The 23,970-nt window shown below is 43.8% G+C and overlaps 2 protein-coding genes and 1 non-coding gene across 5 annotated transcripts; all 3 read right to left on the bottom strand.

The window, feature by feature from the left end:
- Positions 1-3,971: 3,971 nt before the first annotated feature.
- Positions 3,972-11,998, bottom strand: TOMM20 (translocase of outer mitochondrial membrane 20). Of its 2 annotated transcripts, none has more exons than XM_087777451.1 (5): positions 11,863-11,998; positions 6,707-6,753; positions 5,925-6,006; positions 5,495-5,637; positions 3,972-4,381 (listed from the first exon to the last, which is right to left on the bottom strand). In XM_087777451.1, the coding sequence occupies exons 1-5, from the start codon at positions 11,981-11,983 to the stop codon at positions 4,337-4,339; spliced, it is 438 nt and encodes a 145-aa protein (XP_087633577.1). In that variant the 5' UTR covers positions 11,984-11,998; the 3' UTR covers positions 3,972-4,336. The 2 variants fall into 2 exon arrangements, with proteins under 2 accessions (XP_087633577.1, XP_087633576.1); XM_087777450.1 differs by lacking the exon at positions 11,863-11,998 and adding an exon at positions 11,630-11,818.
- Positions 10,806-10,940, bottom strand: LOC148053273 (small nucleolar RNA SNORA14). The gene has a single exon (XR_015709046.1). It is a non-coding gene; the product is annotated as a small nucleolar RNA SNORA14 (small nucleolar RNA).
- Positions 11,999-12,544: 546 nt separating the features above from the next.
- On the bottom strand, positions 12,545-19,928 carry RBM34 (RNA binding motif protein 34). Of its 2 annotated transcripts, XM_087777448.1 has the most exons (10): positions 19,640-19,925; positions 19,019-19,161; positions 17,697-17,916; positions 17,045-17,104; positions 16,430-16,473; positions 15,860-15,943; positions 15,574-15,637; positions 15,433-15,475; positions 13,669-13,787; positions 12,545-12,922 (listed from the first exon to the last, which is right to left on the bottom strand). In XM_087777448.1, exons 1-10 carry the CDS (start codon positions 19,865-19,867, stop codon positions 12,638-12,640), a joined length of 1,290 nt encoding a protein of 429 aa, XP_087633574.1. In that variant the 5' UTR covers positions 19,868-19,925; the 3' UTR covers positions 12,545-12,637. The 2 variants fall into 2 exon arrangements, with proteins under 2 accessions (XP_087633574.1, XP_087633575.1); XM_087777449.1 differs by lacking the exon at positions 17,045-17,104 and having other exon boundaries at positions 19,640-19,928.
- Positions 19,929-23,970: the final 4,042 nt, after the last annotated feature.

The following is a 23,970-nucleotide window of genomic DNA, read 5'->3' as shown; positions in this document are numbered from 1 at the left end:
TGTAAGGGAAATAATGGTAATGGTGAGCGTGCGCGCTGCAGGAGGACACGCACCTCTCAAGCCATTAAATCAAGGTGTGACCTTGACAAAACAGGAACTGGAACTATACGTCTGCCGTCAAAAGCATACAGCACAGAGGCCTCTAAGATGATTATTAGGTTACAGCAGTGATCAGAAAACAGGGTAGTGACCTTATCAAAAGATGTCCAGTAAATATTCTGTAAAACTAGCACCTGTAAGCCTCCACTGCAAGGAAAGAAGTGAGAACCTGGATTTTCTTTTCAAGAACATACGGAAACCACCGTACTTTGAAAAAGCTGCCCATTATCTAGTGCCAGTATGCTGGACAGTTTGGTACAGAAACATCATGGAAGGGCCAGATGTTTTCTGTGGCTTCACTCACACGTTCGTACATGGGACGTGGCAAATTCTGCCCTCTGAGAACAGCATCAGATGTCCACATCTTCTTTGGGAAGCTCTGTTCCGGTACAAACGCAGAAAACAAGTACTGTTACCTGCACAGTTTCTGGAGTGCCTCTGATGAAAACTAGCCCAGTCTTTGTGAATTAAGCACAAGTTTCAGCTCTTTGCAACAGGCTCTTGGTCAGATTTGACTGCTGTGCAAACAGGCTTTTTTGGTCACTGTGTAAAGGAGACCATAAGCTACAGTGGTCAGTGTAAACAACCGAATTAAAAACCAAACCAATACTTGGGTACAACAGAAGCCTTGAAGAAATTCTTTTTCTCACATCAGCCCTTTTCATATCCACATGTTTAAAAACACAGAAGCACGGGTGTACAGTCCAACACGCCTTTGAAACACTCGCTAAAAGCACTTAGTGACCACTTCAAAGATTCCCTTGAAGTTTAACTCATGTTAATTTTAACACAACGGTCATGTAGGGCCACTGTTCAGCCTAAGGGACTTGAAACACACCATCAACAGATGTATAAATGAAACTTCAGAAAGATTCTTCAGGGTGCATAAATAGCTGGAGCTTTTCTTTGATGATGGCTGGCTGGCCTCCTACACAGCGGGGCTGGGACTTCGCCTTTTTTCAAGCTAAGGGCAACAATAATATTCTGTCATCCCCCAGGGTAAGGAAATCAGTGCCAGATGATTCAGTGTGTGCCTGATCACTCTGGTTTTGGATTCAATTCCATTATCTAGAAAACTTAATGGTGAGACATCAAAGGTAGTCCTACATGATCATGAAACTTTTTTTTTTTTTTTTTTTCTATAAAAGCTGCCTGAGAAGCTCGTAACTGATGACAGGAGACTTCCCAACATAAAACTAACAGACCTCTGATTTCCTTTATGAGAAATCCTCGTAGCGCTGGAAACAAGTGCCTTGTGCTTGGAGCACCACAGAAGAGAAGATGGCTCTTTCTGGGAGAAAGATTAGTAGTTTTACCTGCAGTAAAATAAGATTACAATCTTATTCACTAGCAGCTGTGAGCTCCACAACTGGAATGGCTCACTTCCACCTTTTTTAATTTGCACAGGTGAAAAGAAATACGGTACTATGCACAGCTAATGCAATGGCATTACTACTACTGATGCAATAACATCCATCATTACCACTGCACTTCCGATGACCTGCACTTTGCTTACGTCTGAAACCAGTTCTAAATTACAGCCTCCTACATCTGTGGGCTGTACGTGCTAGCTACACCAGTGCCAGCCTGCCACTGTTGGAGCAACAGCAAATTCCCATTCTAGACAGTATCTTCCAAGTCTTCACAGTTTGTAAGGTACTACCTTCATCGGGATTTTGGGGAAAAAAAAAAAATAATCTTAAGCCCTGCTAAAAGGTTTCATCATTCCCACCCTATTAGCCAAGGCATTCAAAACAGGTATCAGAGCTTGCTCTAGCATACTAACCAGGTACTTCTGGGTTATCAAATACGAGAACAAATTTGTACTTAAGGCTTCATTTAAACCTATGCTATCTAAAATTGTTTGCATCTAACTTTGCAGGATCAGGAAAGCTAAAAAGGGTTAGAGTAATACGTGTGTCTATAATGCTTATGAAAGCAATGACCATTTGTAGATATAATCAGACTACGACCAAGTCTTCCATCAAAATCAGACGAACTGACATCCAGGTTTGCTACAACATACTTAGTTCAGGAGAGATTTGCTGTAAGCTAATTGTGAATTCAAATTGTCATCATTATACCAAAGAGTGTAGAAAATTGTTCAGGTTTGAAGGAAGGGTGGCACTTTCGTCTTAACGCTGTTTGGGTTTGTTTTTCAAGGCAGGGTAGAAGAGTTTGATTTACCTTAAGACGACGTTAAAAGGTGAACCAAAAAGATATTACACTGAAGCAACCACCACCTGCAAGGACAGCAGGTAAATATGCCTAACAGTTCTGTCAGCATAACCTATGAATTCTTACTTTTGACTTTTAAGGGTTAGAAAGGAAAAACTCCTCCAAAGCGCCTCACTGTACTCATGAAAAATAGAACCTTCTGCAATTTCACAGTATTTTTGTTAAGTATTCTAGGTGCAGAATAACTTAGTCCCTCTAAGATCAATTAAAAGGAAAAGAGCAAACTAGCCACTGCCATCTGAAGATTATGGCTACTAAGTTTTACTTTTACCTCATGCTACCTGAACAATTCAAGCACAACAAAAAGACTGCTGTCAAGAAATTTTCGTTCGTACCAGCCATTAACTTCAGTATTTGTCATATTACAGAAAGATTCAGTAGCACCTCAAATCGTGAGAAACTGTGTTTTCAAAGGGTTAAGGGGAAATACCTCTTCCAAGGCACACCATCTAAGCAGACTGACTCAGTAAGAGCCATTTCTACTCTCAAACTCAGGTATTTGACTGCTAGGTGACCATGAACTATCCACTTAACCTCTCAAAAATTCTGTGTGAGGCAATTTCTGAAACGTTGAGACCTACAGTTTGGAAGAATCTGTCTTTACAGAAACTTACACCAGGCTGAAATGAGTCAGAGACAGATGGGAATGTTGGCTAACATGCTCTCAGAGTATCTCACTTCTACTTGGACTATGCCACCTAGTACCTTACTATTAATGTATTGGCACCATTAGCACAAACTATCAGCTGATCTGAAAGACAGACACCTCAAAGTGTTCTCCTCCTTTCTTCTCCTTAAGTTAAAACAAATCACCACGCCAAAAATATAAAGCTACGTTTTTAATTGTTTCTTCTGCCACCTGAGCGGTGATAGCACAAAACCAGAGAACAGCAGAAACCAATCTGTTTTGACATTTAGAACATCCTACCCATGGAAAGCTCGCTTTCAGAAGTACGCTTCTGCTACTCGCTTGAGTCTTTATATTATTTGCTTCCTTTTCACTGACAAAGGAAAATTTACCTAAATTAAAGTTTACAGTATCACACCATACCAAAATTTTACATCTTTCCAATTCCATTAGCTTTAGCTAGTTTAGCTTGGGGATATCATCATCTTACCTTATCAGCACAATTTTTTCTAAGGCAAATGCCAAAGACTGCCAACAATCATTTTCTGTGGTCTTGAAGACTAGAGACAGAAACATTAACTGCCTACCTTGCAAAAAGGTTTCAAGCTTTCCAAAAAAAGCTCTTACAACCTGCCCCAGGTTCCATTCCAAACTGCTTTATTTCAGACACCTGCATTAACAGAGCTTTCATGTTTGCCAGATACAGTTTTGACTTGTATCACTTTAGATGTTATTGTTCCTGACAGAAATGGATTTGTCATTCTTTCTGCAGCCAGTCATCTATTACCACTCTGATTTGTATCTCTTTCTAAGGTGATCAGTTACTGTTTAAATGATCACATGTCTATTTTCTCAGGAAACGACACAAGGTTTTAAACTTAATTGAAAGCATTGGAAGACCAGCCATAACATTAAAAATAAATTTTAATGTTAAGTCATTTTTAGATCATTTGCTCTGACACTCAAATGTTCTGAAATTTAAAGTAGTACTATAGGGACACACAAGTGCAGATAAATCTTTATTGCCATAACTTTGTTTTTTCAAAAATGAGCATTGGGTTTTTAATAGGTCGTAGTTTTATGTCTTTATATGTACAACATTACAACTGCATATTTTAATAATCATGAAGTTAGTGATACTTTGATAACTCAACACAGTGTATTTATAAAATGAATTCTTATCAAAATACACTTTTCACTGGGATAATAAATAAAATCCTTCGAAACCCACCTACACAAAGTTAATTTTAACTCTGGTAGAACCCGATGTGGTACACAGTCCATTAACTACTATGTTTGCCCCTTTATCCCCCTACTGATGCTCATCTTCTGGGGTAAGAAAACATTTTCCCCCCCTGTTGTGGTGTGACCTCATTCAACATCATCTTCAGCCAAGCACTGTGCACTTACAATTCTCTGTAAGAAGGAGAAAAACTCATTCACAATTACATAAAATTGACAGTAGGCAACTGATTATCAAGCAATGTAATTTTACACTGAACACTAAGCAGTGTAATTACTGAGCAAACTGATTAATGTTAAAAATGGTAATCTATTTGACATAAGTTTTTGAAGTCAATTCTGCAGAAATTACATACTGTGCAATGCCCAACAAAGTCAAAGTCAGGTAAATACTATCCTATTCAGCCTCAAGTGATGACCTCTGTGCGGTTTTTGGCACTGTTCTCTAAGGAAACATTTTTGCTCCATTGTTTCCCCAGACCTTTACATCCTGTGTACCTGACACTTTTCAGTGTTTTTCCTAACTACATGGACCTTGAACCGAAATGTAACCAGGCCCGAGCTGTAAAGAGAGCTGACTGATGCACAGCACTGAGTCTCTGCTTTATGTGAGGTAACACCGTTAGGGAGTACCTTTTGCACTTCCAAAAACGTAACACACATTTATTTTACAATAGACTCACCTGCTAGCATATTACCTGCACAGTACTCAGGCTAAAAAGGGAGGGCATTTTATACACAGAGCTACGAACACTTTTATTGCCAGGGAAACCCCCAAGCTTCCAAACTGTCATGTGTTCTGGTGCTAGTTAACATTTTGTGTTTATAGCTGGCCCAGAAGCAACAGGCGAGCAAAAGCAACAGATTAATTCTAATGGACTTTCACAGCACTTACAGACACTTGTAGATATATAATTCCAAGGAAATAAAACTCAAGACCCAGTGCAAGGAAGTTACCGCTTTTCTGATCCCTCAACTTGTATTTGGGAAACAGTGGATCCGCTCATAGTATCAGAGCTGCGGTCAGATGTCTCTACTTTAGAAGAGCTTAGCATACCCTACGCATCAGAGAAGTTTCATATTTCTGTTTTACCCTGTTTGCTATCAATGCTACATGATATTTTTCATATGCACTTTTTATGTTTCAGGTGAAAAAAAGCTTCTTTTAATCTAATTGAACATATACAAAAAACATATTACAAAAACCAATACTCGAGACTGACGTAGTGGATAAGAGAAGTAGTTCAATTATTTTCAAATCAAAGCAACAGGGAATGTTTCACATACCTGGCTTATTGTAGGGAGCTTAGTTAGAAGCATTTGAAACACCGGCGGTGGAAGAGTTTGCTGTAGAACTTGTAGTAGCTGCTGCGGCTGTCCACACACAGCAATGGCATTGGTCAAGTGATCAACACCTTTCTCATATTCACCTGTATGACAAATTGTAATGTTTTGAAATCAACCTTCTTCCACGCTGTAAAGTATTTACATAAAACATCCATCGACACTGGATTAAATTACCGAGAATCAATTCACACTTTTCTTTCCTCCTCCCTTGCTGGATCTTCCGAATACAGAAGGTTAGAAAAAACTAAACAGATTTTCCTAGGTGAATTTGACTCCCCAGAAGATCTTAGTATATAAAAATCATCTTCTAGCAAAGGTAAAGAAAAATTATTTTATAACTTACCCTTCAAAGAAAAAATTATGCTATTACCTTGAGCTAGTAGTTCCTCGCCAAGCTGAATCTCCTCAAGGAAAAACTTCTGAACTGCTTCAGCATCTTTCAGATCAGGCAACTATAACACACACAGTAAAACTGAAGTTGGCCCTTAAACAGAAGTTGATAAACAAGCTAGCAGAAAACATTCTCAACTGAAATCAAACACACACACAACCATACAGTTACACTGAAACTGGCAAAATAAAATTAAAAGTGACACCACTAAGTTAAATGTACACAGAATGTTTTTGAAAATCAGGCTCAGGTCTCATATCATTGCATTACAAACGTGCAGAGAGACAGAGCCCGAAATACCTTTACTCAGTTTATTAAGTACACCATTTTGTAGCAAATATCAATTCTAAGGTGCATTATGTTTATCACAACTCTATTTCTTACAATTGGTTAAGATAAATCTATCTTTTCTTCCAGGATCCACTGGTGATAAGGAAAGAGAAATCAAATACGTATAGCAAAAAACCATCAAGTTGAGTTATGCGTGTATCCCATCAATGATTTTTAAGTCTGAAAAGCCCTTGCAGATACTACAAAGAGGAAAACACCACCAAACCACACAGTAAATGTTGTACTTTCTAGTACAAGGCCTCTATCTGACACAGAAAAGAAACAACCATTTCATATGGTTATTTGTGAGCATTAAAAAAATGCATATTTGCAGAAGTGTTTGTAATGCTGGAATCAAAACAGATCTTTAAACAAATCTTACAAATGAAACATCTTTCAAAATAGCACTGCATTATTGAACACAGTATTACCTTGGAAAGCCCTGCTCTCTCTTTGGCAAGCTTCTGTTTCTTCCTTCCTGTAAGAATAAAAATATCTTACATTTCTAATTTGTAATTAAAAAAAATCCTTCAGATTATAGTTCGAAACTGTGAACAAATCAAAGTTATTTTCAAAATAAGAAACTGGTAATACATTCCAAATATTGAAGACTGAACCCAAGACTGCAACCCACTCTCTGCAACAGAATATCATTTAGAGGTCTAATGAGGGCTGGCAGTGGCATGCCAACTCAAAATTGCAGCTCTTCTCCTGCTGCCTATGGTAAACACCAACTGTGTGGGGCCTGCAGCAGAGCGTACCTCATGCACTAGAGGCACGAAGAAGGAAAGAGAATGAGAGTAATGCAGGATTTCTCTACATGATTTCTAGCAATGATAAGCCACAGAAGAACTGCCTACAAGTCAAGGCTATCTAATTTTGAACTATACGGTGCACCACCAACAGGAACTGTAGCAGGTCACAGTGCATAAGTGTACTTTCCCAGCTGCTTTATAGCAAAGACTTGGGAACTAGTTAAATAGGTGGCAGTATCTCATCACCCCAGGCAGGTATAAAGATATTTTATAGTAGTACCTATTCATACAAGAAAGAATAATTACAGTAATACTGGTGATTTCCTTAGAATAATCATTTTTGTAAGTCATCAGCTCATCAACTGAAATAGTTACACCAATATCACTTTTAAATACAGCCTATGGTTAAACAACTGTACTCTTACTATTTGTCCTCAGTGTCTGCTTGGTGATCATTTATGTTGACAAAGAGCAACGGTCACACAGCCCTGATTTTTCTTTTGAGACAATTTTACAAGCTAGAAATACTTCCAAATATGACTAGCAGTTTTAATGGAAATGAGTTAAAAAATTGCGATTGTCCACATGATGAAGACATTCAGGAATACTATATCCTAGTAGCGATAATGTAACACATGAAATTTACAGCAAGATCAAGTGCTCTTTATATAAAGGGTGTTCACATTCTAACTACATGGATCACCCTTTTACCTTCTATGATACCTGAATAACGCTTAGCACATGAATTTCTACAACTTGCTGACCTGTGTACATTATTTTACAACATCATATGCAGAAAAATGTGTCATACAGAACTGTACCAGAATAATTTTATCATTATGCTTGTTTTCAATATTAAAGACTTTATCTCTTGAAAGGTGGTGCCTTCAATTAGCTCACTCCAACTTTTCTGAAGCATTAATTTGCACAAAACTTTAAACTGCACTACTATGCAAACCAGTTTTGCTAATACATAAATCTTAAAGATGAAAGAAAAAAAAAAAAAGTAGTATCTGAAATGTTTCACTATTAAAACAAGCCACACTGCAACTGCAGTGCATTCAGTGAAAACATCAATGAAAAGTACAAAGAGTAACAGCTTAACCTTTGTCCATAATTTTCAGGAGAAAATTGTGGTTTTTTGGCGTCACTATGACATCTCCTAAAATATTACAACAGGTATCAGTCACCAGGTTAAGCATTCAGAAATAAAGAAAAAAAAGACATGCTGGTAACTGTAACTATTTAATAAAAGGTTTTGACCACTGATCCCACACATATGAAATCATATACTTTAACCTGAAAACAGTAAAGTAATGTGAAGAATCACCAAGATTTTAAAACTGAACACTGATGTACAGAATCTTTCAAGTCTGATTATTGTGCAGTCTTTCTTTATCTTCTTAATACATTTTTGCAGGTCTCTTTATAAGTCTACTAGCTAAAACAGTTACAAAAAACAAACAGCTCTAAAGGTTACGTAGGCATTCTTCCCATACTGGTTGGTAACATTAGTTTTAAAATATCTTTGCAACAACAGCCAGAAGTTACATTTATAATATCACAAGCAAAAAGCAACAGCTTGGGGAAAAAAAAAAAAAAACGCCACCCAAAAAAACCTGAAAACTTTTTTGTTTTCCCTCAGGGACCTCCAAGAAAATGAAAAACTTCCCTCTTTTCTAAAGACATTATCACATTTAAAAAAGGGGAAGGGCAATCTTCCATAGAAGAAATCTTAGTTAATACAGAAACGCACGTGCATCCATCCAAAACAGAAAGCTAAACTCCAGCTCTCAAACTGCGTGTGACTTGCAGGTTCTTCATGCGCAGCTTTTGTACAAAGGGAATGTTTCAAATGTGAACCAATGGATAACCTGGCGTGCTGGCAAGGGTTGCAAAAATCCCTGAGTTGCCCCAGCAGCTTCAAAACCAGTCCCACAAGGGAGCAGAACGACCGAAGAGCTGTTTGCATCTTCAGCTCCCACCCGTGAATCCTGCCCTGCTGCTCTCCTCTCACTCAGCTGTCCAGGCAGAAGGTGCTCTGAGGCAAAGTTCAGCATGGTCAGAAATTCTGGCTGTCTCTGAACGAAGAGATGAGCATCTATACTTGCATATAGAACAGTTCTGTTTTATACGTTCAAGAACACGAATAGCAAACACATCAAAAATCTTATCATCTTAAAATACAGCTGCAGAAACAAAGCAGCTCCAGGTAGCTTTGCTACCTTTTGATCCCAAGACGAAATATGGACATGCCCCCAAACTAGCGACACGAAAACCTAAATTTAACACAAAGCCTGCTAAATAAATGAGATTAAGACATCTGGAAAACCAAAGTCCAGCAGTTCTTCAAGCCTCCTAGTAAATATTTTTTTTTTTCCCCTGAAACCTGAATCTGGCCACCTTATTTTTACAACAGGCCTTTGTAATGTAAACTTTGATCCTAACACAGCCCAAAGAGATGTACAATATAAATGGGATGGCAAAAAAAATACTGGTTCTTCATTTGTCAGCATGTGCTTGACCAAATACAACGGGCAATCCACTGACATGTAGCATCTCCTGTCCTTCCCACATTTTGGTAACATTGCATCATAGGGGCTGCAAAACAATCTTATCCTAAGAATGTTACTGGAACAGATCTGCTGTAAAGGTGGCTTCTACAAGTTTTTCATCAAATACCCCTACTATTGCCTGAGAAACAGCGTATCTTCATCTAAAGAACTGCAACTGGCTGCTGCATTGGACCTTTTTGGGTCGAATATTTTACAGCCCAAGCCTTCCTATCCAACAGTAAAAACGCTGTAATAATCAGATCCCTGGCACCACTGCAGAAGCATCCATACTGAAGAATCAGTTACAGTACTAAAAATAAAAATAAGCCTTACAACTCAAAGCAGCCCCGTGTATCACGTCCAAGGATCGTAAGTCATACAGTGATGTCCTCCAAATGACAACAGCCATCCCCTATCAAACCACAAGGGTTTTCCACTTTAAAGAAAATGTTAGTTCTTAATCAGAGCAAGTCTAAGGTTTATTCAGAACATTACTGGATAGATGCTCAGATAATGAAACAATGGGATGCAAAAATCACTTCCAGTGCTTCTGCAAAGACCTTATGTAATCCAATATTTTCTCTACTACATATTTAACATCATGAAAAGAAGATGGCTGGTTATGCTGCCAACAATCAAGTTTGCTTCTCCAAGACCAGCACATACCAGTTTACTATACTAAAAATTCCCAATCAGTGACTTGCACTGCAGGGTGAAAAGTACTTGGAAGACACACAAGAAGTATGTGCCCGAGATCCTACATCCATGAGCAAAGGCCTGAAGATGAAGTACTCAAAAGACATAATTCGCTGTGGAAGGGCTTACAGAAAGCGGAATAAATATGCTCTTAAGCATAAACACTGGTCACTCAACAAATTCAATCCATGAAGACAGAATCAAAGCATTTAAGTTACATTTAAACATCATCAGGTAAAAATATTCATTTTTACCCCATCTAGTTATTGACTCTTCCATCCATGAAACTGCTGATCACGTTACGTTTACTTGCCGGGAAAGTTTACCTTAGTGGTAACTTCTTACCTTCAGGTTAGTTATCAAAGGAATACCACACATATTCCCATGACAGAAACAACCCAGCACAACAAATCTCAGCTTATTTCTCATGATTCATTTGAGTGCCTTGGATGAATTTGAGTTCCTTGAGTACTCATGCTTACAGCTGCGTTTAAAACCTTCGCTAATTATTAAGGCATTTAAATAAATGTTGAAGATGTGAAATAATGAAGAGCCACGGGAGAAGAGCTCTACATTTTGGATTAATCAACAGTTTTCTCTGGCATTCATTCTTATCCTGGAAGCTAATAACAGAGCTGCCAGGAGGGTTAAGAATGCAGCAGATAAAATACCTAAGGGCTGCTATCCACTCTTGCCTTAACACAGCAACAACTTCACTATAAGAGATCGCTCTGATGGTCTTCCAAAATAAAAAAAAAAAAAAAAAAAAATAAACGTCATCACATAAACGCAGTGGCGATAACGGTATGGCCAAGTGTGTAGGACAGCAAGATTTTAAAAAAAAGAGGGAGACGAGCTATTTCCAAGGCAAGCTTCTGATGCGGAAAACACCAGTTACCCAGTAACTACACGGATTGCAGAAAACAGGCTCCGACGAGAAGGCCCGTCCCCCGGTTTGGGCAAAGGGATGGCGAGAGGCGAGAGAAGGCGGGGGCGGGGGGCCCGCCTCGCACAAGCGCCCTCGGGCGAATGCCGCCCGCCAGCCCCCAGCCCGCCGAGGCCCTCTCCGGCCCGGTAAGGGCGGCAACGCGGGCCGAGGCGGGGGCCGAAGGCCGCTGCCCCGCAGGGAGGGGGCCGGGCAGGCCGCTCCCCCCGACGCGGCCGGGAGCGGGAGCCGCCGGTGGCCGAGCCCCGGGAGCGGGAGGGCGCTGCCGAGGCGCCACGTGCCGCCCTCCCGACCCCGCGCGCGGGCCGGGCGGGCGGGCGGGCGGAGGAGAGAAGGCGGCGGCCGTTGGAGGCAGGGCGCGCGCGGGAGCCGTTGGGGGGGGCGGGCGGCCCGGACACTCACGCTCCCGCAGCCGGTTCTTGAAATTCGGGTCGCTCCGTCTCTTGCGGTCGAAGTAGATGCAGTAGCCGATGAAAAGGGCCCCGCAAAGGCCCGCCGCGATGGCGCTGGTCTTGCCCACCATCATGGCGCCCGGCGCCGAGGGGAAGGTCCCGTCCCGCCGCGCCGCCGCCGCCGCCCCCCGCCCCTCCCTCCCTCCCTCCCGCCGCGCGGCCGGCGCCGAGCTCCGCAGGCACCTTGGGGCGAGCGGGCGGCCAGAAAGGACCCCACCTCGCTTCCGCTGACGTCATCACCCAGCGGCGGCAGAGGGCGCCCGCTCCACTGCCTGCGGGCGGGCCGGCCGCCCCCGAGCCGCATGCGCGGGCGGCCCCGCCCCCGCCCCGCCCCGCCCCGCCCCGCCCGCGGCAGGCAGCGGCCGCCGGAGGAGGCGAGAAGCGCGGCGGGGCCAAGCCGCAGGCTCCGCCAGAAGGCGGGGCAGGCCCGCGGGGACGGCAGGCCGCGTCCGCCGCCCGCACCGGGGAAGCGCCGGCGCCCAGCCCGGGGAGACCCGCCGGCCGCGAGGTGGGGAGCGGCCAGGCCAGGCCAGGCCTAACGCCACTGCCGCAGCCCCTGCCCCAGCGTCAGCTTTTCGTCACCCAAAAGACCGAAGTCTTGTAAACTGAAGCTTAACAAAAAAACCTACCTAGGTAATGAGTTGTGATCACCACAGCCTCAGTCTGCACGTGAGCCACAGCTCCAAAAGAAGGAAGGCAGCGAACCTCTGCAGCAAGCCTGCGGCCTCGGCCGGAGCTGTGCTCCGGGGACGCAGCAAGGGAGGCCTGCAGTGCCTGGGCCGTGACGGGGGCGTGGGCAGGTACCTCCTGCCGCCTTCTCGGAGAAGCCGGAAGCCCTGGAGTGAACACTACGAACGACCGCTGCTGTATTAGCAAACAAAGTTTATGACCGAACGCTCCGGTATACATCAATCTTTATAACAATGATGAACGCTTTTATACATTTGATTTTTATCTGTTATCTGTTTTTTTGACTATTTTTCCCAGCTTTATCTCTAGGAATAGTTTTTAGTCTTTTTGGTCTAGTGCTCTTCTTTAATGGGACTGCTTTTTCACCAACAAACGAACCACGAGAGCACCTCTTGTCTTTTAACGCAGCATGAACTCTGTCCTTAGGAGCACGAGACCGATCGGGGCTTTTCTGTGGTGCTTTCCACTTCTCTCCACAGCGCTTCACTCGTATCTTTCTTCCCATCAGAACAGAGTCGTTGAGTTTCAGAGCAAGATGTACAGCATCCGTATCCTACAAGAACAGACATTCAGTTTAAAAGCAGCATTACTTCCAAGTGATTGCTTTCAAATAAATAGTTGCCTTTCTTTGATTTTTTTGTAAGCAAGATGTGACAATAAAGAGCGCTCAAACTGCTCTATTCGTTGAATGACACAACATCTCTGCCCTGCTCAGGAACACCAGCACGCCCACGTAGCCCACGCACTGAGGCACAGATAATTCAACAGGGGCTATAAAACAGCTTAGGCGAGACGTGAAAGACAGAGGCAGGGAGATGAAGGAGAAACTGGGGAAAAAACATATTGGGCTGCAGGAAATAAACGAAGGAAGACGAGGCTGGGAGACTGCCATGAGAAGGCGAGCTGTACTGAATCCAAAACGGAGCGCCAGTAAGCAAACCGGCTGCAGGAAAGAATTCCACTTGTATTTTGACATATAAAAAGTGGGAGAACACTGCAGTTACACTAAGCGAACTCAGCTGTCCCTCCGTTAAGTCTTTCCCTTAAAGTTCATTTCTTTCACCCCAACGTTTTACAACTTTTCTTTGTACACAACTTAAAATAGTTTGCTTTGTGTCTGCTTCCACAGAACTGGTCTTCCAAGCTGCTTTTAACGTACACAACAATGCTACCATTTAACGTCATATACAAATCCAAAAAAATTGCTGAAAGAAAAAAATTTTAAAAGGCCATAAAGGCAAATCCCAATTCAGATTCTGAAGAATTCCCAGTGTCCTGAAGCACGCCATGCTTACGTACCTCAAAGAGAACGTAGCCGAAGCCTTTACCCAAGCCGGTCTTTCTGTCTCTCACAATTCGCACCGCTACTACATCTCCACAGACAGAAAAGTGGTCTCGCACAGCATCGTCACTGATGTCTGCAGGCAAGCACAATGAAACAGGTGCCTCTTCAGTCAGACACACAGCTTTAGAAGCCTGACCCAAATCCAAATATTTTATATTGACCAATTCAGGTACACAAACATATATATTTAAATATATATATTAATGTATAAATATATATAGGTACACAAATATCGGTGGTTCAGAAAAATTCCAGCAAGTTAACAATGCAGACTTTATAAAGGGCTACTTACTTTGACAGTTACTGATTCTCTAGCTTTGAAGAGTACAACATAAATCATAAAGAACAAAGGCAAAAACCAAAATAAATTTTTCAAATCATTTCATTTATGGTTTGAACATAGTGGAAATGAAGATTCGTGCTACATTTTTGTAGCTCCTTCTTATGCCAGAATCTCTTTCTAAGAATTAATGCTGATGATAATGAGCTTGAGCTGGCAGTTCTTGAAGTCTCATGGCTCAGTCAGTGAGCATTAATTTTAGCTGACCGGGGGAGAAGGGATTTACAGTTTCCAACCACAGTTGCTATACGATTATTCTGATAAAGGCCAGATGTGTGAGGCTTTCTCAGTCTCATGCCTATGCGAACAGACAAGTGTGATGTACCAATACAAAACCAGAAGTTATTCTCTTTTCTGTATAGGTACGCTTCATACTATGGTAAATGCCTTTACATAGATACGATCGTATCTCTGCTAAGGGGAAGGTCTGAATTTAATAGTACAGGTTTAATTACAGCAATGGGACTTAGATGTGCTGAGAAAGGTTCAAGCTGCTGAAGTCATTTTCAGAGCACTGCACATGTCCAAACTGTTTTTTCTACAGGATGCACAGAGGAACATACAATACTGACACAAGCTCTACACAACAGGCATTAGTAATGTCACCACAATCAGATTTGTCACCTATCCAGATTTTCAGACAGCTCAAGTTTTAGGCTGAAGTCTAAAGCCTGTTTGTTTCAGCATTACTGTCGGCAGCACGGGGTGCTGGCCCTGCGCCAGGCCGTGGGCACGGGGCACGCCTTCATCCTGTGCATTTACGCGCCCACACCACCCCCAAGTGAGATGCCTGTCCCAAGGATCCTGACTCCATTAATACCCTCACGTGGACCATGCCGGATGGCGATCCCTTCGCCTACTCTCCAGTCTACTCAGAAGCAGTTGAATATTCATCAAGCACTGACCTCAACTATACAGTAAGCACCGCCACATGGGTAACAACCGATTGTCAATAGCTGCCTGGACAGTCGCTCATCCTGTGGCTCACAGACAGCATCAAAATGAGAAGCCATCACTGCATGTCACTTGGAAGTAGTTCACAACCAGGTACCAACACGTGTTTAACAGTTTAGAAAGCTACGGCCTATGCAGTTTAGTCATCTTTCCTTAAAAAACACCAAGCGACAACAATAACTAGAAGTGCTTGCAGTTCTAGCTACAATGAAGAAAACAGTTACTCTGCAGAACTTGCCAGAAACTTAGAATCCCTTTAGTGTTTCAGTTACAAAAACAGAACTGCTATTTAAAAAATTAACTCCAGCAAAAGATATTTAGCTACCTAAAAATGCTACCCTAAATATCAATAAAAAAAAACCCTAATGTCAACACATTCCATAGATGTTAAGTAATGATGCATAACAATGCATTTTAGACTTACCATATGGGAGATTTCCCAAGAATACAGATCGTTTATTGTCATGCTAAAAAAAACAAGAGATACATGACTAAGTTATTGGGGGGGGCAGGGGGCAGGGAGCCGAAAGAGAAAAGGGGTTTTCTAGTCACACATCTTACTTACCGTACTGGTTTTCGACGCAATGTCAACTCTGATGTGAAATCCACTAGCAATTTCTGTTCCATTTCTTTTGTAGCCGAAAGCAAAAAGTTTTAAAAATGAAATTAATAAGTGTTACTTAATTAACAACGTTACTGCATAGCATTATTCCAAAAGACATTTACTTCTAAGTTTGAAAAAACGTTTTATTCCAATTCAAGCAAAAGAGAGGACGTCGTTTAAATTGATCTTTTAACACTCTGTAAATCTACCTCTTCAACAGATAATGAGGAACAAAACCGAGACTTACTCATTTAGAGCCTTAATGGCATCACATTCTTCCTTAAATACAACATAAGCATTAACGAACTTCGCATTAGGGTGCACCTTATGCCTGCAACATGAAAAAGACGCATGTTGTTTAAATAACTCTGATGGTGTGCAGTGCACAAGCACTTCTTGTTAAACACATTTATGCCTCCTCTTGTTTTGTGCACAGCAACAACGTCATTTCTCTTAAAGGTCATGCTAGCCCCTTATGTCCAAGAGAGTCTCACTGTACGTCTTACACAGCCTGTATATGCACCCTGATCAAGCTTCCTCAACTCATAAATATATCCAAAGGAATTAAAGACTATTAGTGTCTTCCGCCTTCCTAAAATATGGGAAATGCAACCTAAGATAATGCATTACTTACTAGTATACCAGGCACATAATTATTTTTCAATTGTCAAGAAAACTTACATACACACAAAGGTAATTACAGGAGTCAAAGAAACACAAGATTAAAAAATTAATATAGCCAAACAGGTAACAACCAACACTTTAAAATTATTTTTTACTTGAAAAATAAAGCACAAAATTCACAAGAGGAACCTACTTTATTGCTGCTAACTTTTTGGATAAGGTATCTTCTGCTGGAACCTTTAAGATAAAAAGAGCTTTAGTTAAGTGGGCCTAGTGTCAATTTATCTCAAATATTTGGTTTTGAGGACAAAAGAGGAATTCAAACAGGTGCCATTCCCACCCAAAGCAACATGGCCAGTACAGCGAGCAAATGATGTAACTGGCTATTCCTAGAGATGATCTAGAAAGACCTCAGAATTAGATAGCTTGCTTTGACTTCATCTGTTGTGTTTCTTGAGTTCAAAGACTGCTACCTGCAACTATTTTACAGAGTACACTGATTTACAATCCATCTGTCTTTGCTACTATGATTTAAAAACAGGTAAGTAATACCTTAGCTAAATGAGCGATAATAAAAGCATTCTTCTTACAGAGAAAACAGAGCCCTGATAGTATCAACTGCTGCTACAGGAAGAATCAAATGTGATGAAAGGGAAGTTGCATCTGTGGTGCCCCTGTGGTAAAATCTCCAAGGATTCTTCTAACAGCAAAAAAATACACATCCAAACCTGCTTCTGAACTAATGCACCCTACCCTTTAAGATCAGAAACATAATTTTGTTATATAACATCAGAGGAAATAAACCTACCAAAGACCGGAATCGAATAGATTTTATTTGTCCATACTCTTTAAAAAGAGATTTCAGCGCCTAAACAGAAGATATTACAAATATTCAATATGTTTTTGCATCCTGGTAATAACAATTAATGTTGAACATTTATTAGTAAGATTGTTTTTACACTATTTTCCTTTTATTTATACCAAGTCCATTAGAGGGCTACTAAAAATATGCAAGTAACTTGTAACTGTGCCTGTGTTTCTTGTGGCAGCTTCTAATTCTACAGATTGCCAAAACTGAATTCATACCCCTTACTATGGAAGAAAGTATAAATTTAACATATTTTATGCAGCAATCTGAAGCATTATTTGCATTCAAAATTAGAAGCGGTCTCTAGCTTTGTAATTGTAGTTCTCATTTATTAAGTCATTTTTCACTGAAAAAGAAACTAAACAATTCTACTAAAGAAAGAGCAACTCCATCCACTGCTGCAAAAGCCTAACGCCAGTAAAACAAAAGAGATTGCCTCTAATGGTTTCTGATAATGAGCGTTATTTCCCACCTTCCCAAAAAGCAGTTTTAGTCACAAACACATGTGACGTCTCAGCTGGAAACATCCCCTCAAAGTAAGGACTGTTGTAATTCTTTTCATTCATTTAGCTGACAGAATCCACTCACATACCTGAACAGTACAGCTGACAGGCAAGTTTCCAACAAACACTGTTCTTCTGTCGACCGTTTCATCAGCCACCTTTTTTTTCTTTTGCTGTTTTACAGTAGTGCCTGTATCTGAATTAACAACACTTTTGGTGATGGCATGAGAAGCCCCTTTTTTTGGCTTTGCTTTGTTTTGAAACAGTTTTTGCTCCTCCTCTTCATCTGCCTGCTCCAAAGCGCTCTCTCTTATCAGAAAAAGACAAGCAAATTATAATTGATGGGGGGAAAAAAACAGGGCTCTTGAGGTCAAAGAATTGAAGCCTCCAAGATAAATATTTTTTAACTTATATTTTACATTATGTTAAACATAAAATTTCAAACACTATTTGGCTTATTATGCCTTAAACCAACATGTCTGACCATTCCATAACATGGAAAACTACTTGCTGTCCCCAGGACATTGCATTCACTATTCAGTAGGTGTAATAAAGAAAGAATTCAGAAGTAAATCATTTGATAACCTCTAAAACTGAAGGAGGCGGGAAAATTTGACTTCGCACGCCAGCACTAAGGAAAGATTTAATTCTTCCCAGTATCCAGGACACTCACGACAGACAATCCTTTGGGATCTATCCATGCACTAACAAATCTCTATCTATCCAAACTTGCCATAATAGCGTGAATGATAAGCAGACCTCAAGAAGCCTCTGGAAGGCTACAGACACCAAAACAGCAAACAAAAGTTTCACGAGCACGGAAGATGCAACAACACGCAGTGTCAGAGAGAGGACGTGGTGTTAGCCTCGAGCCACAATCAAGCAAACTTCATTATCCAAACTTCACTGCACAGAGACCAGCTTCCTGCCCGCGCTGACAGCGTCTCGGTTCAACCCTGCGTATTTACGGGAGCGGGCAGCGTAACAGAGCAGTTCTGTGTCACAGCAGAGGGCAAGTGTGCTAAGGACAGCCAACTCTGTCTGGTGCCTTGCTGCTGCTGAGACCGCCTTGGCTCCTCTGATGGCAGGTCTGCTGGATAAAGCCAGTCACAGTTAAAAAGCATCACCCCGTGCCAGAGAGAACTTTTTGTCTAAATCTACAGCCTCTAGACCTGTTAGCGCTCTAACAGGGGATCTGCACTTCATGGACCTAGAACTTCAAGAAGTTGGAAGTATTTACTACCTTCTGGGGCAAACTAGAGAAAATTTTCACAATCTTCTTAAAAATAATCTTCTTAAACACAGAGTTCGAGACGAATAGTAGAACTTCACTGTTTCACTAAACTCATAATCTTCTGATTGATCTAGATTTTTTTTTTAATCTTACTATAAAAAGGTAGTATCTGCTCACCTGTTTGCCAAGTTTTTCTCTGCTGTTGAAAGCTCCTTCTTTCTGGCTTTCTTTGCTTTTATCGGAGGTTCTTGTATGGCAGGCGAGCTCTGGTCTTCTGACACTTTCTCCACTTCTTCTGTACGCTTTCTTTTCTTATTTTCCTTAAAAAAAAGTTAACTTGAAAAAATAAAATTCTAGGAACGCCCTACCGTTACTTTATGTACTGTAATTCATTTGGAACGCCGCTAACTGAAGCCATCAGCCGCAAGAGGTGGCGCTCCCGACGCCCCGCTCCGCCCGGCCACCGGCCGCCCTCGCCCCGCCACCTCCCGCCCCGAGGGGATGCCCACCGGGCCCGCACACCGCGGACAGCCACCGCCGGCCTGGCGCTCCAGCCACGTACTGCTCGGCTCCTACGCGGACGCGCTCCCGGCTACCGGTGCCCCTCGGGAAGCCGCCCGCCCGCCCACGACCGTTACTCGGCCCCTCTCGGCCGCGACCGCGGAGGCAGGAGGGAACCGCTCCGCCACCGCCGACACCGGGCAGCGGCCGGGCCTCTGGGGGCAGAGCACCCACCGCCCCACCGGCAGCGCCATCCCCGACCCCGCTAGGCCAGGAGCAGGCCGGCGCGGCACTTACCCCCGGCAGGGCCACCAGCACCGGCGGGGCGGCGGCGCTGAAGAGGCGGGCGAGCGGGGCGGCGGGGGCCGCCCCCGGCCAGAGGCTGTCCGACACCTGTCCCACCACGTACCCCTCCGCCCGGCCCCCCCGCCGGGCCGCGCCCTCCCGCCCGGCGATCGAGCACCCCTCCGCCGCCGCCGGGTGCTGCGGACCCCGCGCCACGGCGCCCCTGCGGCGGGCCCTCATGGCTGCTCACGGGGTGAGGCGGGGAGCGACCGGGGGCGCGTCACTTCCGGCGCGCGGGAACCGAGCGGGCGGCCCCGCTGAGGGAGGGAAGGCGGGACGCGGTCGGCGTCGGCGTCGTAACGCTCCGCGCCCGCTCCCTCTTCAGCCGCTCGCCGAAAACCTGCCCCCGCCCCGCGGCCCGTCCCCAGCGTGGCGGCACCCGCGGCCGGGGCGGCGGGGTGCGAGCTTGTCCCAGCCGCGGGGTTGCCGCGCAGTGCCCGTGCCGCTCTGCTGGGGCTTCTGCGGGCGCGGTAGCGGTGTGGGAACATCACCCACCCGCTGCGCTCGTTTGCGGGGGGAAACGTCGTGTGGTACCGTGTCTCATTTGTTTGCCGAGACCCTCAGCTCCCAGCCTGGCGTCCTCAGCTCCAGACAGAAAGGATTCCGCGGTTACTGCTGTCCTCTCGCGTTGTTTCTACTTAGAGTCGCTTACGTGGTTCCGAGTGCCGCCAGGGGTTAAAAAGCAATGTTGCTGTTGTCTACGGAAAGAGTAACTTTCTTTGCCCCGTGTTCCTGTGGAAATACTTCTCACAGCATCCTTTCTTTTCGGTCTATCTTCATCATCACTGTCAGGATGAAGTTCAAAAAAAACCCAACCGCCCAAGCCCGCAGTTGAAGTCCGTGCACGATGTCCTCGTTGAAGGGAAACCGCCGGGCAGGCTGGCCTGCGCCGGGCTGCCCCGCGCCCAGGCAGCGCCGCTGCCGCTGGACGGCACCGGGGCCCGGGGAGGAGGCCTTCCCCCGGCCGCCTCGCTAAGGCGCACAGCTGCCAAGGCGGGCGACCTCGCGCCAAGCGCGTCGGCAGAAAGCATCCTTCAGCCCCTTTTGAAGTAGCTCGCCTTGAGACAAACCCGGGAAAGGATTAGAAAACGCAAAGGTGGGGGGGGGGGTGTAAAGACCACCCAAAAACGAATGGTTTCCGTGAGCTGTTGGTCTGAAACAGGCTGGGCATGCATTACACACAAAACCGGGTTACAGACAGAGCCAGAGGCAGTCATGCAGCTCTTGCTTACGCAGTCTTATCAGACCACCAGAGAGAGCATCCCAAGGCATCGCTTGGGCAGTCGGCTTCCTTCTGGATTGTTTCATCTGTACCAAGGATTTTTCTAATGAAAAATCCCCGAAACCCAGTGTTTCTCGGGGCACTCGAGGACTGTAGCCTGGGGGGCAGGAAAAGGAGGAGCCAGTCGTACCTCTTCCCCCCAGCTTCGCTCTGTAGCCAGCAGAGGCAAGTGCTCTGGATCATCTTGCTGCTGCGGCGGCTACACGGATAGGACTGGGTGACTGATCCAACTGGAAAAGACACTTCTTTGTTAGGTTAATTCTCAAACAGAGAGTTATCTAACCCAGGCCACAGTGTAGCTGATGTGTAAGGAAGTTTGATCTGTTACTTACTCTCTGAAATTAGGCACCTAATTGGGATCTCCTTTTAGACCTGCCTGTCCCGAATGTAATTTTAAATGCTAGATGATAATTGGAAAGGCATAGGAAATTAGCAGGCACTTAAAGGCTGAAGCAAATACGAACAGCTCTTCTGTTGTAACGTTTTATGCACTTTTTGAACTGCCAGCGTTAGCAGTTTTGTTGGCGCCCATGTCCAGCTGAAGGCAAGACAAGTAATCCAGCTATGGAATAAAGGTAAAGCATTAGTCGTGACACATGCACCAGGCATTCCCTGTCTGGCCTTCTGGATGCCGGGAAAGGTAGGACTCTCATTGATGGGGTCAGCCCAAGAGAATACACAAATCCTTAAAAACTGGACGGTGGCTGCTGCACTACTTGCACTGGCTTTTCCAATCTACCTTCACACAACAGAGCGGTTTTGTAGGCGACACGGGTGGGGCGGAACAGGCTCAACCATCAAAATACATCAAAATTACACTGGACGAGAGTTCAGCTGGCTGATTTCAGAGACTCATAATTGCGGAAGCTCAACAAAAGGCATACGGCCTCCAGGAACTCTGCCAGAGGGCGAGTTTGAGCCCTGTGGCAACAGGAAAATTTCACGGCATGATGGAGACTACACAGTAACAAGTACGTACAAGGATCGGTGGAGACTGTAAATAAAGGGAGTCGGAGGGCAACGCAGACAGCCTGCAAGCAAGGTGTGCTTTCTCTTGGCATATGTGGACAGTTGTCCTGGTTTCAGCTGGGATAGAGTTAATTTTCTTCCTAGTAGCTGGTATAGTGCTGTGTTTGGGATTTAGGATGAGAATATGTTGATAACACACTGATGTTTTAGTTGTTGCTAAGCAGTGCTTACACTGGTCAAGGACTTTTCAGCTTCCCCTGCTCTGCCCGGTGCACAAGGAGCTGGGAGGGGGCACAGCCAGGGGGAGCTGACCCGGACTGGCCAAAGGGCTGTTCCACACCGTATGATGTCGTGCCCAGTATAGAAACTGGGGGATTTGGCTGGAGGGCAGCGATCGCTGCTCAGGGACAGACTGGGCATCAGTCAGCGGGTGGTGAGCAATTGCATTGTGCCTCACTTGTTTTGTATATTCCTTTATCATTATTATTTCCTCTTCCTCTGCTGTCCTATTAAAACTGTCTTTATCTCAACCCACGGGTTTTACTCCCCCCCCCTCCTCCCCCCCGATTCTCTCCCCCATCCCACTGGGGGGGGAGGGGGTGAGCAAGCGGCTGTGTGGTGCTTAGCTGCCAACTGGGGCTAAACCACAACGATCTACACTCTCAGCTGTTCTCAACACGATCACGAGACATGCAAACCTGATTCTGTCGCTCAGCCAAGGTGTAAAGGATTAAAGGAGGGGTAGTTTGTCTCACTTGGCCTTTCAGGTCATGGTCCAAGCAGGCACTCGAGAGCGTGGCCACAGCCCAGCAACCACTGCTAGCGGGAAACTTTCTCAGCTGTACACACAGTGTGCATGCCAAGCAGGGAGCACACCCACGTTTAAAGCTGCATTACAATATGTAACCTGAAAAGAAGCTCAGGTTTGACTCACAGGAACATGGGATAAAACTGCCTGCCTCGCAGTTTGCCCAAAGGCACCTTCCTTTGTAGCCACTGGGACACGAGGAACATGAACCTGGAGAGTAGCATTTACAGACACACTTCACGGAAGAGGTGTAATATAAAACATCCAGAACAGATTTTTGACTAGTCATTAAACTGCCTGAGAAGTACAACAAAAATTAAATAATCTCTGTATTAAAGAACAGCAAAAAATCCTGTTTATGCAAAAATTCAATTTGGGAGTGGGGACGTGACTAACAATCCCTGTGTTAAACAAGTAAACAAACAAATCCTCTCACAGAACATGAGAGTCAACAATTGTCAACATCAAAGCAAAAATGCTGGCACTAAAACGGAGAGCTGATCAAGAACTAGTACTGAGTGGAGAGCTGAATTTGCTCTTGCTTGCCCAGATGTAGTTCCCTATTAAATCAACACCAGTTATGCCTACTGAGACTGAAGGGCAGAACTGAACTGTTACGACTCTAATTCTGCTAAACTTAAACATATGTAAATATCCTCTGAGTAGCCCCACTGAAATCATTACAATGACTCCTGTCAGTCTCAGATCACTGGTCATTATTAACACAGTCAATGGTTCCAAAGCTTATCATCGTTTGTTGTTTATCAGTCTCATTAGTAATCTACCATTTTGCAGGTGTAACAGTATTTTGGACAACTGAACTACAGCCAGACATGATGTTAGCAGATAACACTAAAAGTTGTATCCCAGTTTCACTTCCACTGAATCTGAACTTGAGGCAGTCGACATTAGAAGTCAGAAAATATCTGTGGGAGCTCGCTTGTACATTGTCAAACTACCTGGATTAACGTGAATCAAAATTCATCTTTATTTCAACCGGTGCTGCCTTAATGACGTTAATGGGCCAAGCTCTCCCATTCTGCTGAAAAAGAGGATGAATTTGAATTAATGGCTAAGAGTAAAATTAGGCCAATGTACCTGCTCTAGCTTATCTTTATATGCCTATTACACCATACCAAAGACCATTTGCTAAACTGATTCTGCAGCTTGATGTCATTTTAATGAACACACTATGGTTGCTTAATTAAACTGTTAGAAACAAAA

The sequence above is a fragment of the Nipponia nippon genome, unplaced genomic scaffold (genome assembly GCF_047370975.1).
Source record: "Nipponia nippon isolate SJK-2023a ecotype South Korea unplaced genomic scaffold, ASM4737097v1 scaffold_4, whole genome shotgun sequence".
NCBI lineage: Eukaryota > Metazoa > Chordata > Aves > Pelecaniformes > Threskiornithidae > Nipponia > Nipponia nippon.
Note: the sequence above shows the minus strand (reverse complement) of the source record. Positions and strands in the feature narration are given on the sequence as shown.